This window comes from Equus przewalskii, chromosome 2 (assembly GCF_037783145.1).
Source record: "Equus przewalskii isolate Varuska chromosome 2, EquPr2, whole genome shotgun sequence".
Classification (NCBI taxonomy): Eukaryota; Metazoa; Chordata; class Mammalia; order Perissodactyla; family Equidae; genus Equus; species Equus przewalskii.
In genome coordinates, this window is record NC_091832.1 from 13,930,415 (window position 1) to 13,942,538 (window position 12,124).

Below are 12,124 nucleotides of genomic sequence, written 5' to 3' on the forward strand. Positions count from 1 at the left end.
CGCTGGGTCGATCTAAACCTGAAAAGCTTCCACTGGCCTTCAGCCCCAGGAGGTCATGGGGATCATTAGAGGAAGCAGTTTGGTAAAGCACTGGTGGGAAATCAGATTGCAGGGTAGGAAATGAGGAAATGAGGCCTGGAGGGGTAGCAACTCGGAAGTTTGGCTATAAAAGGGAGGAGAGATGGGGTACTAGCCACATGGAAAAAGGAGCTAAAGGGAGGTTGTTTTTAAAGATGGGAGAGCTGTAATATTTTACATGCTTTTGTGAAGGAAGCAGTGCAGAGGAAACAACTGAAGCGGGACCAGAGAGAAAGGGAGTTACTCATAATGTAAGGCCCTGAAAAGGCAGCAGGGTTAGACACCAGACCCGGGTGCAGGGGAGGGATGGGCTTTAGAAGCGACAGGATGAGAACAGAGGACTGGCACAGATGCAGAAGAGTGGCTTCTGTGTTTCCTGTGAAGTAGGAGACAGGATTGTGTGGGTGAGGAGGGCAGGGGTGATGTTGGGGCTAAGGGATGTGAGATTTGTGGAAAACAGAAAATTTGAAATTGTCGCTAGGGAAAAAGGGAGACAGAGCCTGCGCACTGATCAGGAACATAGAAGATTGGGCAGTTTTATACACCCACTTGAGGTTGATGACTGTGATTTTATGAGTGGCACAAATCTATATGGTGTGATTTTCTCTAGTCACACTCAGCCTCGATGCAAGCATAGAGAAGGCGGAGTTTGGGTCTTTCCAGGCAAGGGTGATGGAAGGAAAAGGGAGCAAGAGGGCTGAGAATATTAGCAAGAAAGGATTGAGATGATGGACCATGGAATCCAAGCTCCAAAGTGAGGTGTATCGGTTATGTTGCTAGGACAGAAACTTCTTGGTACATGTCCAACATCCATTGCCCTTCTTCCTCACTAAATAGAGCCCCAGTAATTAGGGGAAGCAGTATGTACCCAGTTAAAAGACTACTTTTTTTTAGCATCTCATACAGCTAGATATGGTTATGTCTCTGAGTTCTGGCCAGTGAGATAAAGGAAAAGTGTTGTGTAGGACCTCCAGGAATAATATTTAAAGGGAAGTGACTTAGCTGGAAAGTACATTATTCTTGCTTTTTCCTTCTTCCTCTTTAGTAAAATGTGGATATGATGATTGGAGCTCCAGCAGCCATTTTGGACCATGAGATATCCTGGAAATTGTAAGCAACAAGCTGAGAAGGTCAGGGCAAAAAGAAACCTGAGCCTCTGATGACACTTTGTGGTGCTGTGGACTTTTAATCAACTTAGATTACAACCTATAGACATAAGAAAAACCTTTCTTAGTAAAGTTGTATTTTCTTCTCTCTCTGTTTTCACGTGGGTTCCTGTCTAAACTTGACTCTCTTAGCCTTCTTAGCAACGTGGCAAGCGTCCTGAGATATAGAAAGAAACAATTTGATCAAATGTTTGGAGAGAGCATAACAAGGGTTACCAGCTGCCTAGCCTGAAATAGCAGTGTCCTCGTTGCCCTTTGCCCTACCTTCTCCATTCTGCCAAGTTTACGTTATAGAGTCCACTTGTTATGTCCTTCTCTTTCCTGCCTTTTACATTCTGTATGAGTTGGTATGCTTTCACCTACAAGAAAAAGAAAGCCCAATTTAAACTATCTTAAATAGTAAGTGGATTTATTATCTCCCAAAAGTTTGAAGATAAGGTGATCCTAGGGTTGGTTAATTCGGCATCTCAGCAATGTCATCACGGACCCAGATTTTTTCCATTTTTCTGTTCTTTTATCTTCAGCACGTTCTTTGCAGGCCAGCTCCCCTCAAGGTTGGAAGATGGTTTCTGCAGTCCCAGACATTATGTGCAGACATGAAAACATCCAGCAGAATATAAAGGACTATTTTCCCCTTGTGCTTCTCTTCTTAAGAGTGAAGAAATTTTCCTTGAAGGTCTTTCAGCAAACTTACCCTCCTGTCTCAGGAGCCAGAACACAGGGCCACCCCTAAACCAATGCTAGCGAGGGGGATAGAATCACCACAAATGGCTCCAACTGTGGAGGAGTGACCTTGCACATGAGGGAGGAGTGGGCTCTGCCAGCTTGGCAGAGAGGGAATGGCTGTGGGTAAGCAGTCAAAAGCAGACAGGAAAAAAGTGAAGACAGGAGGGAGAGAGTAGAGGTATAAATGGTTTCAAGGTTCCATGCGATGAAAGAAAAAGTGTATTATTGTCAGTAACTAGAGATATTTGAATTTAATATTTCAAAGGAAGAGCAGTGGAAGATGTTAGAAAGGTGGAGGGCGTGACTGTGGAAATGGGTGGAAATAAGATACAATGGAAACGGTCGTTAGTGCTGAGGTCTAAGAACCAAGAGGCTGGCAGTAAGTTTCTCAAAGGACAGGGTGTAGAGGCTGTGACAGGCAGGTCTCTTGGGAAGGAGGTGGCCATGGTCTGGATTGATAGCACATGCTCACAAGAAAGGCTTCAGATAGGCTGCTGGCACGTGGGTCTGGGGCCGGGTCACAGATGCCTGGGCAGTGCAGGCAAGTAGTCTAACCTCTCGTATCCCAGTGTCCTCATTTTGGAAAGAATCTGCCCTGGTTGGTTAGACCATTCTGAAGGGTGTGAGGCCTGTCACCTTCCCATTGGAGCCACTCAAGGTCCCCCAGAAGACAGTCTCACAGGAGACCCCTAGGGACAGCGTCAGGTAGAAGCCTAGTTGGGGCAGAGGTGGTGGCCAGGTATGGCAGATGTGCTCAGCTGTTCTCAGTAGCCACCTCTAACCCTTAACCTCTCCCCAGCCAGGCCTCCTTCACTTGGCCTTAGGTTATCTGGCTGTCCTCTGGCACTTCTAGCTCTGGCATCCAGAGCCAGGAGGAGAGCGAGGCTTCTTGGCCCCTCTACCCGGATGGGGCCTTGGCTGGCAATGAGGAGGGGGAGGCGGGCACCCGTTGTAATGGCCAGAGCAGCCGCCCTGTTACTACAGCGTATTTCACTTTTAATTCTGACATATAATGTAATGATCTTTTTTAAGGCCCGATGATATTATCTGCCTGACTAGATTATTGAGTCTTCATCATCTCCAGATAAATTTATGGCCAGGACGAGGCTCAGGATTTATCATCAGTCAATAGAGCTCGATACTCTAACAAGGCGTGTAATAAGATATACATATTTAATGATCCAAGGGGAGGAGCGCTAATGGGAGCCCAGAGTGAGTAGTCCACGGGGCTGGGGCTCTGCCCTAGGGCTGCCATAGCTGTAGGGGCATGGATATGGTCTCTGCCCTGTGGTTCCCAGCTCTGGCCTTTCTCAGGACTGCCTCAGTCTCCTCCTGGTCAAGAACCTGAGGGAGAGGCAGAGAGGGAAGGAGAGAGGTGGCACTAGGGACAGTGTCAGAGCTGAGGCCTAGGCCTCTTCAGCGCAAAGGGTGTACACGCAGCCCAATGGGGAACTCCTCTCCGTGCCTTGGAGGGGTTGGGGTGTCCTTAGACCTGTACGCCCAGGCCCCTGAGCATTAGGGTGGGCCCACAAGGGGAGGGAGTGCCGGGGCTGCGTGCCCAGGCCACACTGATGGTGACGGATGGTTTTTCATTACAGCCTCTCAGGTCCTGCCCGCGCCCTGTGTGGAAATTCTATTTATTCCCTAATTTGTAAAAATTCCCTCTTTATCTGATCCCAATCAGGGCGGGGTAATTGGCTCTCTGGGGCAGCGGCTGGGGTCCTTGATGAAGAGCTATGTGGATGTACCCAGCCCGGCCCCCACCCGGCCCGCCACTAGGGCCCACAATTAATAATGATTTGCAAATGGCAGACAAGCAATAACACAGAAAGATGTGGCGTCCGCGCTGCCTCTTCATTTCCTCCCCTCGCAGATATAAATGGCCACAGAACAAAAACCCAGCACTATAAATTCTGGAATTAGTTATTCACTGGGATAAATGGGGCCTGGAGCTATCAGCCCCTCTCCCGCCACCCTTCTTGCCTGCTTTGCCTGATTCTGGTCTGTCCCAAGGTGTGTTCCTGAGCCTGACCCCTGGCTCCTCCGCGTCTTTGGGTCCCAGCTCAGTTCCCCAGCTTCCTCCTAGATCCTTCCCCACCAATCTAGCTACCCCTTCCTGTGTGGCCCAGAGTTGGGAGTGGTGCACCTGCTCTGGGTCCATAGCTTCCTCCACCTCCACCTCCACCTCCATCTCCTCTCATTGACCTCTCTGGCTGCCCAACCTGGCTTCTGTCCCCATTCTGCACTGGAGTTTGAATAGAGTTGATGTGTCCTGCCTGGCCTGGGAGTCTGGATCAGGATTGGTCTTGGGTATCTTCTGTGGCATTTGGGGCCAAACCAGTCATCTGCCTGGCCAAGTCTGAGTTGGGCTCCTGGTAGCCAAGTGTGATATAAGTGACATAAGGGGTTTGATGCTGTGCTTACTGGTCAGGCTATTGTGGGATGTTGGCACAGGCGTTTCCGGGCACTATGCCCTCTCGGCCAGGCGCATCCTCTCCCCGCCCCCTAAGTGGCTGTGAGCTGGCGGGTAATGGGCGTGTAATGGCCTCATTTCCATGCCCGGCCTCCAGGAGCGGCGGTAAGTGTTTGATTGCCTTAATTTCCAAACACATCATTATCCTAGCTTTACCAGCGCTTAATAAACACTTTATGAGGATTTTTTTAAAAACATCTTCGGTCCACATACTTCTCTGAAGTGATAAACTCTAATTAAGTCTAATATTTAAAAATATGGTAATGGTGAGTTGTTTGAATAAGTGGACTGCATTTCTGTAATTTCATTATTACGTAAAACACGCTAATTATTTGGAGCACGCTTATTACGGAGAGAGAAATCGCCTGCTAATCAAGATGAAATTGCCTTTTCCCCTTATTGTAGAACCACCATCATCCTTCACCATCAGCCCTGTGGCACCTCCAGGCACCTCGGTGGGGTGGAGGGGGCCGAGGGGAGGGGCTAGAAGAGGGGTCACTTTGGAGTTGAGGCTGCAAGGGCCCTGTCTCCAAGGGAGCGGGAGGGAACTGCGGGAGGGTGTCTGCGGGGAGAGGGAGTCTGTGGCTGAGGACAGGGTGTCGGGTGGGCCAAGGTAGCCCATCTTGGGGCCCAGAGGATTATGTGGGCCAAGGCTGGGACAAAGAACAAGGGGTTGTGGGATATCAGGGTATAACTGTTGGAATAACAATATTATTGTAATAACAGCAACAATAATGATAACTAACCCAGCCACTATTTTAAGCACTTCAGAAATAAAAACTCATTTCATCTTTCTAACAAGCCTTTGAGGGAAGTAGTTGCTGTAATTAATCATTATTATTCCTATTTTAGAGAAGAAGAAACTGGAATACAGAGAGGTTAAATGAAGTACAGTAACTTGGTCAAGTTCACACAGTTAGTAAATGATGGCATTTGGGTTCGAACCCAGAATCTGAGGATATACAGGGGCCCTCTGCTGGTTCAGTCCTAAATTCACTGCGTAGCCCCTATCTTCCTTTGAGCTACCATTTGCTGTTGTATCCTGAATTGAGATGCTGGCCCCCAGTGTAGAGTTGCCGATTTAATGAAAATATAGGACATCAGTTAAATTCGAATTCCAGATAAACAACAAATAATTTTTTAGTGTATGTCCCTTGTGGTGCTGGGTACATATTTATTCTGGCAGTCCTTTGTTGAGTAGGCTCGGGATTGACCCACTAGCCCTTTGCTCTCAGGTATGCTGCTGCCGAGATGTCCAGACAGACAGACAGATGTGGCAACAAAATGAGGTTCTAGAATATTGACACACTTGGGGTTTGTGCTCTCTCATCTTTACATGGCTGCTGCTCCTTGTGCTGTTCTCCCCACCCCTCCCTTTGCTGGCCCCTGCTCCATGGGCTCTGGCCCTTCCTCACCAGCCCCTAGAGATCGCTAATAAGGTATGTTACCAGGCTGCACTTTTTAGGCAGGAGGCTTCAGGTTGTGTCTGAATCTTCCTTTAGGCAACACTGCTTCATCACCCCATAAGGTCAGCAGCTTGTCACCCTGCTGCCCCGCTGGCCCCCAGTCCAGTTTGCCTCTTTGATCATTTCTTGTTCGTTCTCTTTCTTGGCTCCAACAGACCATGTGTGGGAATTGTATATTTGATAGAGGCATCATTTCAAAAGGGTGGGGAAAGTGTGGACAGTTCAATCAATGGTGACTGGACAACTGGCTGTCCACTAGGGAAAAAATAAAGTGAGATCTTCTATTTCTCACCATAGATAAAAATAAATCCAAGACAGATTAAAATAATATGAAAACTGAAACTACTCAAAGAAAATATATGATAGTTTTCTAATAACACTGGGAGGGAGAAGGCCTAGAAACCGTAAAGGAAATGCCTGGTAAGTTTAGAAGTCCCCATAGAAATCTCAAGACTTAACACATCGAAGCTAAGTCCATCACTGCCCCAGACCTGCACTTTCTCTCTTTGCCTCATCTCCGTGAGTGGCACTAAGATCCGAGACTCCTCTCCTCCAGCCCTCCCAATCCCCTCATTAAGACTTGCTCATTCCATTTCCTAAAAATCTCTTGCCTCCATCCACTTTTCCACATCACCGATGTATCTCTACCTCTATCTCCACTGCCACTGGCCTAGTTCTGGGCTGCCCTTTCTAGCCTGGACCATAGTACAACCTGCTTATCGGTGTCTCTGCCTCAAGGTTTAGCCCTCCAGTCCTCAAATGATAATTCTGAAACACAGATCTGGTCCTGTCCTGTCCCTCCCTAAACATGTTAGTGTCTCCTCATCATTCCCAGAATAATCTTAAGCCCCTTAGCTTAGCATTCAGGGCTCTTCAGGGTTTCCTCTAGCCAGTCACTGCTGACCTTGGCAGCTTCATCTCTTGCCACTCCCCTGCCTCTTAGTCTTCATCACCCCCACTACCTGCTAGACTTCAAATCATTCTGGACACTCTACATTTCCCCTCCAGAAATGTGCCTTTGCTGTTCACTATGCCAAGAACACCTCCCCGCCTCAACCCCAACTTGTTAGCCAGCCCCCTCCCACCTGCCCCTCAGAGCTCGGCTTGACTTTGTCCTTCCAGGAGCCCTTTCTGGATCCTCGGACTGAACGAGGTGCGTTTTCTGGGCCTCCTTTTCTCATAGCACTGCTCACACTGCACGACTGATAGGTCTGTCTCTGAGCTCCTTGATGGCAGGGAGCTACAGGGTCTGTGCAGCCCTGTGACCCAGCATGGCATGTGTGCACCCGGCACACAGAAGGTGTCACTGCGTATTTGCTAAAGGAATGAGTGCATGAATAAATGGTCCTCCAAGAGTTTCCTAGGGCCCCTTCCCTCCTGAGGGTGGCCCTGGCCCAGGCCCTGCTTCCTGTCCTCTGTGGTTCAGTTCCCAGAAAAGAGCAGCTAACTGGAGCATGTGTACACCTCAGGTGGTTGCCCTGTGTGAGCTCTCACAGGGTGTCCTAAGCCATCTGAGCCACCTTTCCACTAGCAGCACCTTTGCCAAGCAGATATTTGACTGCCCTTGGGCCCAGCCAACAAGCTTATCATTTGTTAGGGGCTAGCCCCACTCACCTCTCTCAGGGATTGATGCAGCTGCACCCCTCCCATTATAGTCTTGGCAATATAAAAATATTTCCAAAGTGAAGACTATTCATGCCCAGATAAGAACAGAAGAGTGTCATCTTGTCTCAAGTTGATGACCCTGCAGGAACATAAGAACAGATTTGTCTTCTAGAATTTGGAGGTGAGGAAGACCTGCTCTTGGAGACCTCTAATGTGGGCCCCCACCCTTCCCACCACTTCCCCATAACAGCTTCAGGCTGGCCTCATTAGCTCAGTGAGTGGTGCCAGCAGGTGGGGCTGCTGACCCAGGTGGCCCAGGGCTTCAATAAGAGGACTCTCCAAGAGGCCAGGTTGTCACCATGTGCTGCTGTCTCTCTGAACTTACGGCCTATTAAAGCCCCAGATTTGTCTCTGTGCTGCTTCTGCCCAGTTTTCTTCATTTTCTAACTGTGCCATTGACTTTAAACTCATCAGGAGGTAGCATTGACTTTTATGAAGGCTTCAAGGACTAGAAAAAGAGCCTGGGCTGGAAGCCCATAACTGCCATACCACTATCTTGCTGGGTGAACTGGAACAATTGTCTTCCCCAATCTGGGTCTCTCTTTCTTCTTTATAATGGACCAGCTGCAACAAGTTAGACTCCAGAATGCCCAGTACACAGGATCAGCAGTCAGTTTGTGAAGTGAATGACAATTAGTTTCATTAAATGTGCTGGCCTCTATGTCATCTATGCTATAGATTGTACAGTATACACTTTCTCACCATTGGGTCATCCATAAAATTAGCATCCTTGCCTTCCCTTCAAGAAGAGAAGAGGTATTCCAAACATGAAGCATGTGCAAAGGCATGTGGGTGTATCACCTGTTCAGTCCTCACAATGACACCGGGGGGGGGGGGCATCCATTGTCACCCCTAGTGCAGGAACCTGAAGTCCAAAGAAGTCAAGCACCTGCCGCAGGGCACGCAGCCAATGGGCAAAATTAAGACTGGGAACCGGTCTGTGTGACTCCAAAACCCACCATGGCATTTTCAGAGAACACTAAGTGGTTCCTTGAGACTGGAATATGGGGATTGGGGTAGAGAGTGGTAGAGGTGAGACCAGAGGTAGCCGGAACCCGCTTTTGTAGGGCCTTTACCTGTAAGTCATATTAAAGCATGTAAACTTGAAAGTGGGGGCAAGGGGACCGCAGAAGGGATTTAAAGAGAAAAGGACATGATCAGATTTGTATATGAAAGATCACTTTGGCTACAAGAGAATGAATTGGAGGGAAGAAAAGGAGGACAAGCTGTTGTCCTAAGAGCAAGACATGGCAGGGTCTGGCCTGGGGCAGCTTCTAGAAGGAAGGGTAGTGGATGATCAGGCAGAAGATAAAATCATCTTCAGTTCATATTTGATCAGATTTAGGGAGTGAGGGAGAGGGCAAGGTGTCAAGCCTGACTCTCAAGTTTCTTTTTGGGCATTTTGGGGTGTCGTTCACTGGGATGGAGAACACAGGGGACTGAAGAACCTTGGGGGAGAAAATTAGTTCATTACTGGATGTTTTGAGTTTGTATGGATATCTAGAAAAGTGATGTTCCAGAGGCGTTTGGATCTGTGGTCTGGAGCTCCAGCAGAGGTCCAGGCTGGGGATGGTGGTCATCTTCAGGGCTAGTTGAAGGTCTCAGGATCGGGGTGAAACATCCAGTGTGTAGCGTGGGGAGAGGCCAAGGACAGAGACTGGGGCACATGGACCTTTTCCCGGCTCAGGGCCAGGCACAAGTGGGAGGTCAGTGCTCACCCACTGGATGGCTGGAGGCCTGCGGGGAGGGGCTGGGCACATTCACTTGGGCCAGGGGGAGGTAGATTGAGCGATTTAACCAGCAATGAGGGAGGAGCCAGATGAAGTCAATAGAAAACTAATTTTCTTTTCTGCTGGAAGAAATGAGGTGTGTGGCCACTGGGTAATTGCAGATAACGAGGGGACTTATTCTTAATATGCACAGCGGCCATGGTCCCCAGAGTGCAGGAGATAGGAAGGATTGGAGGTGCCCTGACGAGGCCAGAGTTATTTGGGAAGAAAATCACCCTACTGTAGCCCTTTTGATAGTGCCATCACAGCGCCTGGGCCCTCTGGTAACCCTCCCTCCTCCCGGGGGCCTCCTGTCCCATCCCCACCCCCACCCCTCTTGCACAGCTCTTCCTGCCCGGTTCCCCTTCCTGTCAACTGCCAAGCTCCTCCTGTCAAAGCCCCCTCCCTCCACCCTCTACCCCCACAGCACAGGCATACACACTAAGGGAGACAAATGATGGGGCCTCAGCTGAGCGGGGCGCGTGTCCGGCCCATAAACCACGGGGATGGGTCACGTCTGGAGTTGCCATGGCCGCCACTACCTATCCATCTGTCTTCCCACTGTTCTGCCTCAGACCCGCCCTTGTGGCTTCCTGAGTCCCTGCAGGAACAAGGTGTCCCCGTGTCTGGGTCCTGGGTCACCTCTCCATGCCCACACCCACCATGGGTACATTCATACTGAGTTCTGCAAGACAGAACCCTGTGTGACTTGTCTGGCCCAACCCAGAGATCTTATGTGCCCTAAGCAGGGTCTGCAGAGCTGGTGTCTGGCTAATGATACAGGCCCTGGGCTGACCAGCGACTCCTCCCGCTCCCACAGCCCTTTTCTAGCTCTGGTGGGTCCCCTTTTCTAGTCTAAGGTCCTGCAAAGGACAGGCTGTGGGCCTCAGTGGAAGGGGTTGGTCCTTGACAGATGTGGAGGCCTCTGACCCCACCTTGACCTTACCACCCCCTACACACCTGATTATGACATCAATGTATGATACTTCTGCAATCACAGCATCAATCCCATGAGGGTTGGTGGCAGCTGAGGTCCTGGTGATGGCCCAGGAGCATCTTTGGGAGGTAGGAGAGGGATGGGAGGAGAGGCAGGTGAAGGGACGGGGCGTTAGGGCTGCTCTGGGCAGTGGAACAGACAAACCCAGGCACTTGGGCCGTTTCTGCCCTGGGCTTACTACAGAGGGACAAACGCTGGGCAGCTGCACCTCCTGCTGGTGGTGGTGGGACAAGTCCCAACCCACGTCCATGATACTGAGGTCCTGGAGTACCTGTTCCAGCAGCCACCAGGGTTCTAGGACAGTTTTTGTTTCCCACGGAACCAATACTGGAGAAACTGCTATGACAAGGTCTGGCAGGCACATACATATTTAACCTGAGATACGGCCAGAGACACAGCTAAAGCCTGACCAACACCAGCTTTGAGCTTCTTGAGGTGCGAGAGGCAGGGCTGGGGCGTACACAGGTGTATCTAGTAGACAGCAGCTGGCCAGGGTGTTAAAAGGACCACAAACCTGGACCCTCTCCACCTGTTGGGCTGCAAAGGAGCAGGTGCCCAGGCAGGTTGCTGTTGGAGCACATAAGCCTGTCCCCAGGGTGGGAGTTTCCCAGAGCGCTGGACTGGAAGTGCCAAGGCTTGTGCCTTGTCACCAGTGATTATGGTCTGGGCCACATCTACACACGCAAGTGCCGGCAAAGTCACCCTGGCCATGGGCGTGATGAATGGCCACACAGTAATGAAATGGAGACATCAAGGCGGGTGGCGGGAAGACGGAGTGTGGCGGACGGGCCGTCCCCACGCGGCGGCAACAAGAAGGATCGCCCAGCGGCCGGGGGCCGTCAAGGGAGAAATTACACATTTACTCTGCCTTTTTCTTACTGCGACGGCGCCCATACATCACCGCTGGGGCCGGGGCGGGACACGGCGGCCAATTTCCAGCATGAATTATGGGGCTGAGAAGCACTGAGACCAGGCTTCCTGCCGGCCTAGCATCACCCAGCCCAACCTGAAGCTGAAGATGCTGCCACTAGGGACCAGGATCCCGTTTTAGAGCCTGTGGCTCCTGAATCTGACCCTGCTTCCCACCCCCCACCCATGTAAGAGCACAAATAGGCACAAAGGGGAGGAGCTGGGGCCCATCTAAATGTCTTCTCTTCCTCTTTTTAGATGACTGCAAGAACATTGCCAACATCATGAAGACACTCGCATATCGAGGCTTCATCTTCAAGCAGACATCGAAGCCATTCTGATTGGCCTAGGATGGGATGGGGCAGGACAGGGTAGCTGCTTGGCCCAGCCCAGAACCCTCCTCCCCCTCACCAGAGGGGAAAAGGGAGAGTGGCACAGCTCTACGTCCAGAGTGTCCCCCAGCCTGCCCTGTGGGCTTGTGCCCTGGGTAAGGGCTTGGCCACGTGGCCCCTCTGGAGCAGGCACTTTGTGCCCCCCCCCCCCCACCCCTCAACCTCAGCCCAGTATTAGCCCTTCCCGTTGTGGGCCTGGGCTAGGGGGACCCAGGCACTCACCGCCTCCTCCCTGGTACACAGGCTTCTGCAGGGGCCACCAAGCCCCCCTGTGCCCCCTCCCATCCGTAGTGCATGGTGTGTGGTGCCCCCAGGGCTCCAGGACAGATCAGGCCCCACCTTGTGTCTACCCCCATCCCCGCTGTGAACGTGCCACTGAATAAAGTCGGGGAAACGAAGCCCTGGGTGTGTGTGTGAACCAGGCCATGCTGTGCCTGATGCTGTCAGAGGTTAGACTGTGTTCCAGGCTGCTCTGTGCTCAAG

At 50.8% G+C, this 12,124-nt stretch overlaps 1 protein-coding gene and 1 long non-coding RNA gene across 51 annotated transcripts in view; one reads left to right on the forward strand and one right to left on the reverse strand.

The window, feature by feature from the left end:
* The window catches only part of ERI3 (ERI1 exoribonuclease family member 3), a 127,116-nt gene extending 115,077 nt beyond the window's left edge, over positions 1–12,039 (forward strand). For 34 of the 50 annotated variants that reach the window (XR_011532834.1, XR_011532833.1, XR_011532841.1 and 31 more), the window contains one exon: positions 11,508–12,039. Coding sequence is in view for 39 of the 50 variants with exons in the window: in XM_070593258.1 (XP_070449359.1) it covers positions 11,508–11,590 (83 nt within the window). In the remaining 11 variants the exon portion in view is untranslated. Of the gene's footprint in view, positions 1–1,123; positions 1,209–11,507 lie in introns of those variants that run through there. The other 16 variants (XR_011532840.1, XR_011532775.1, XR_011532773.1 and 13 more) reach the window with 3 other exon arrangements.
* On the reverse strand, positions 1,244–7,653 carry LOC139079321 (uncharacterized). Its single transcript, XR_011532853.1, has 3 exons — positions 7,524–7,653; positions 1,509–1,603; positions 1,244–1,401 (listed from the first exon to the last, which is right to left on the reverse strand). It is a non-coding gene; the product is annotated as an uncharacterized lncRNA (long non-coding RNA).
* Positions 12,040–12,124: the final 85 nt, after the last annotated feature.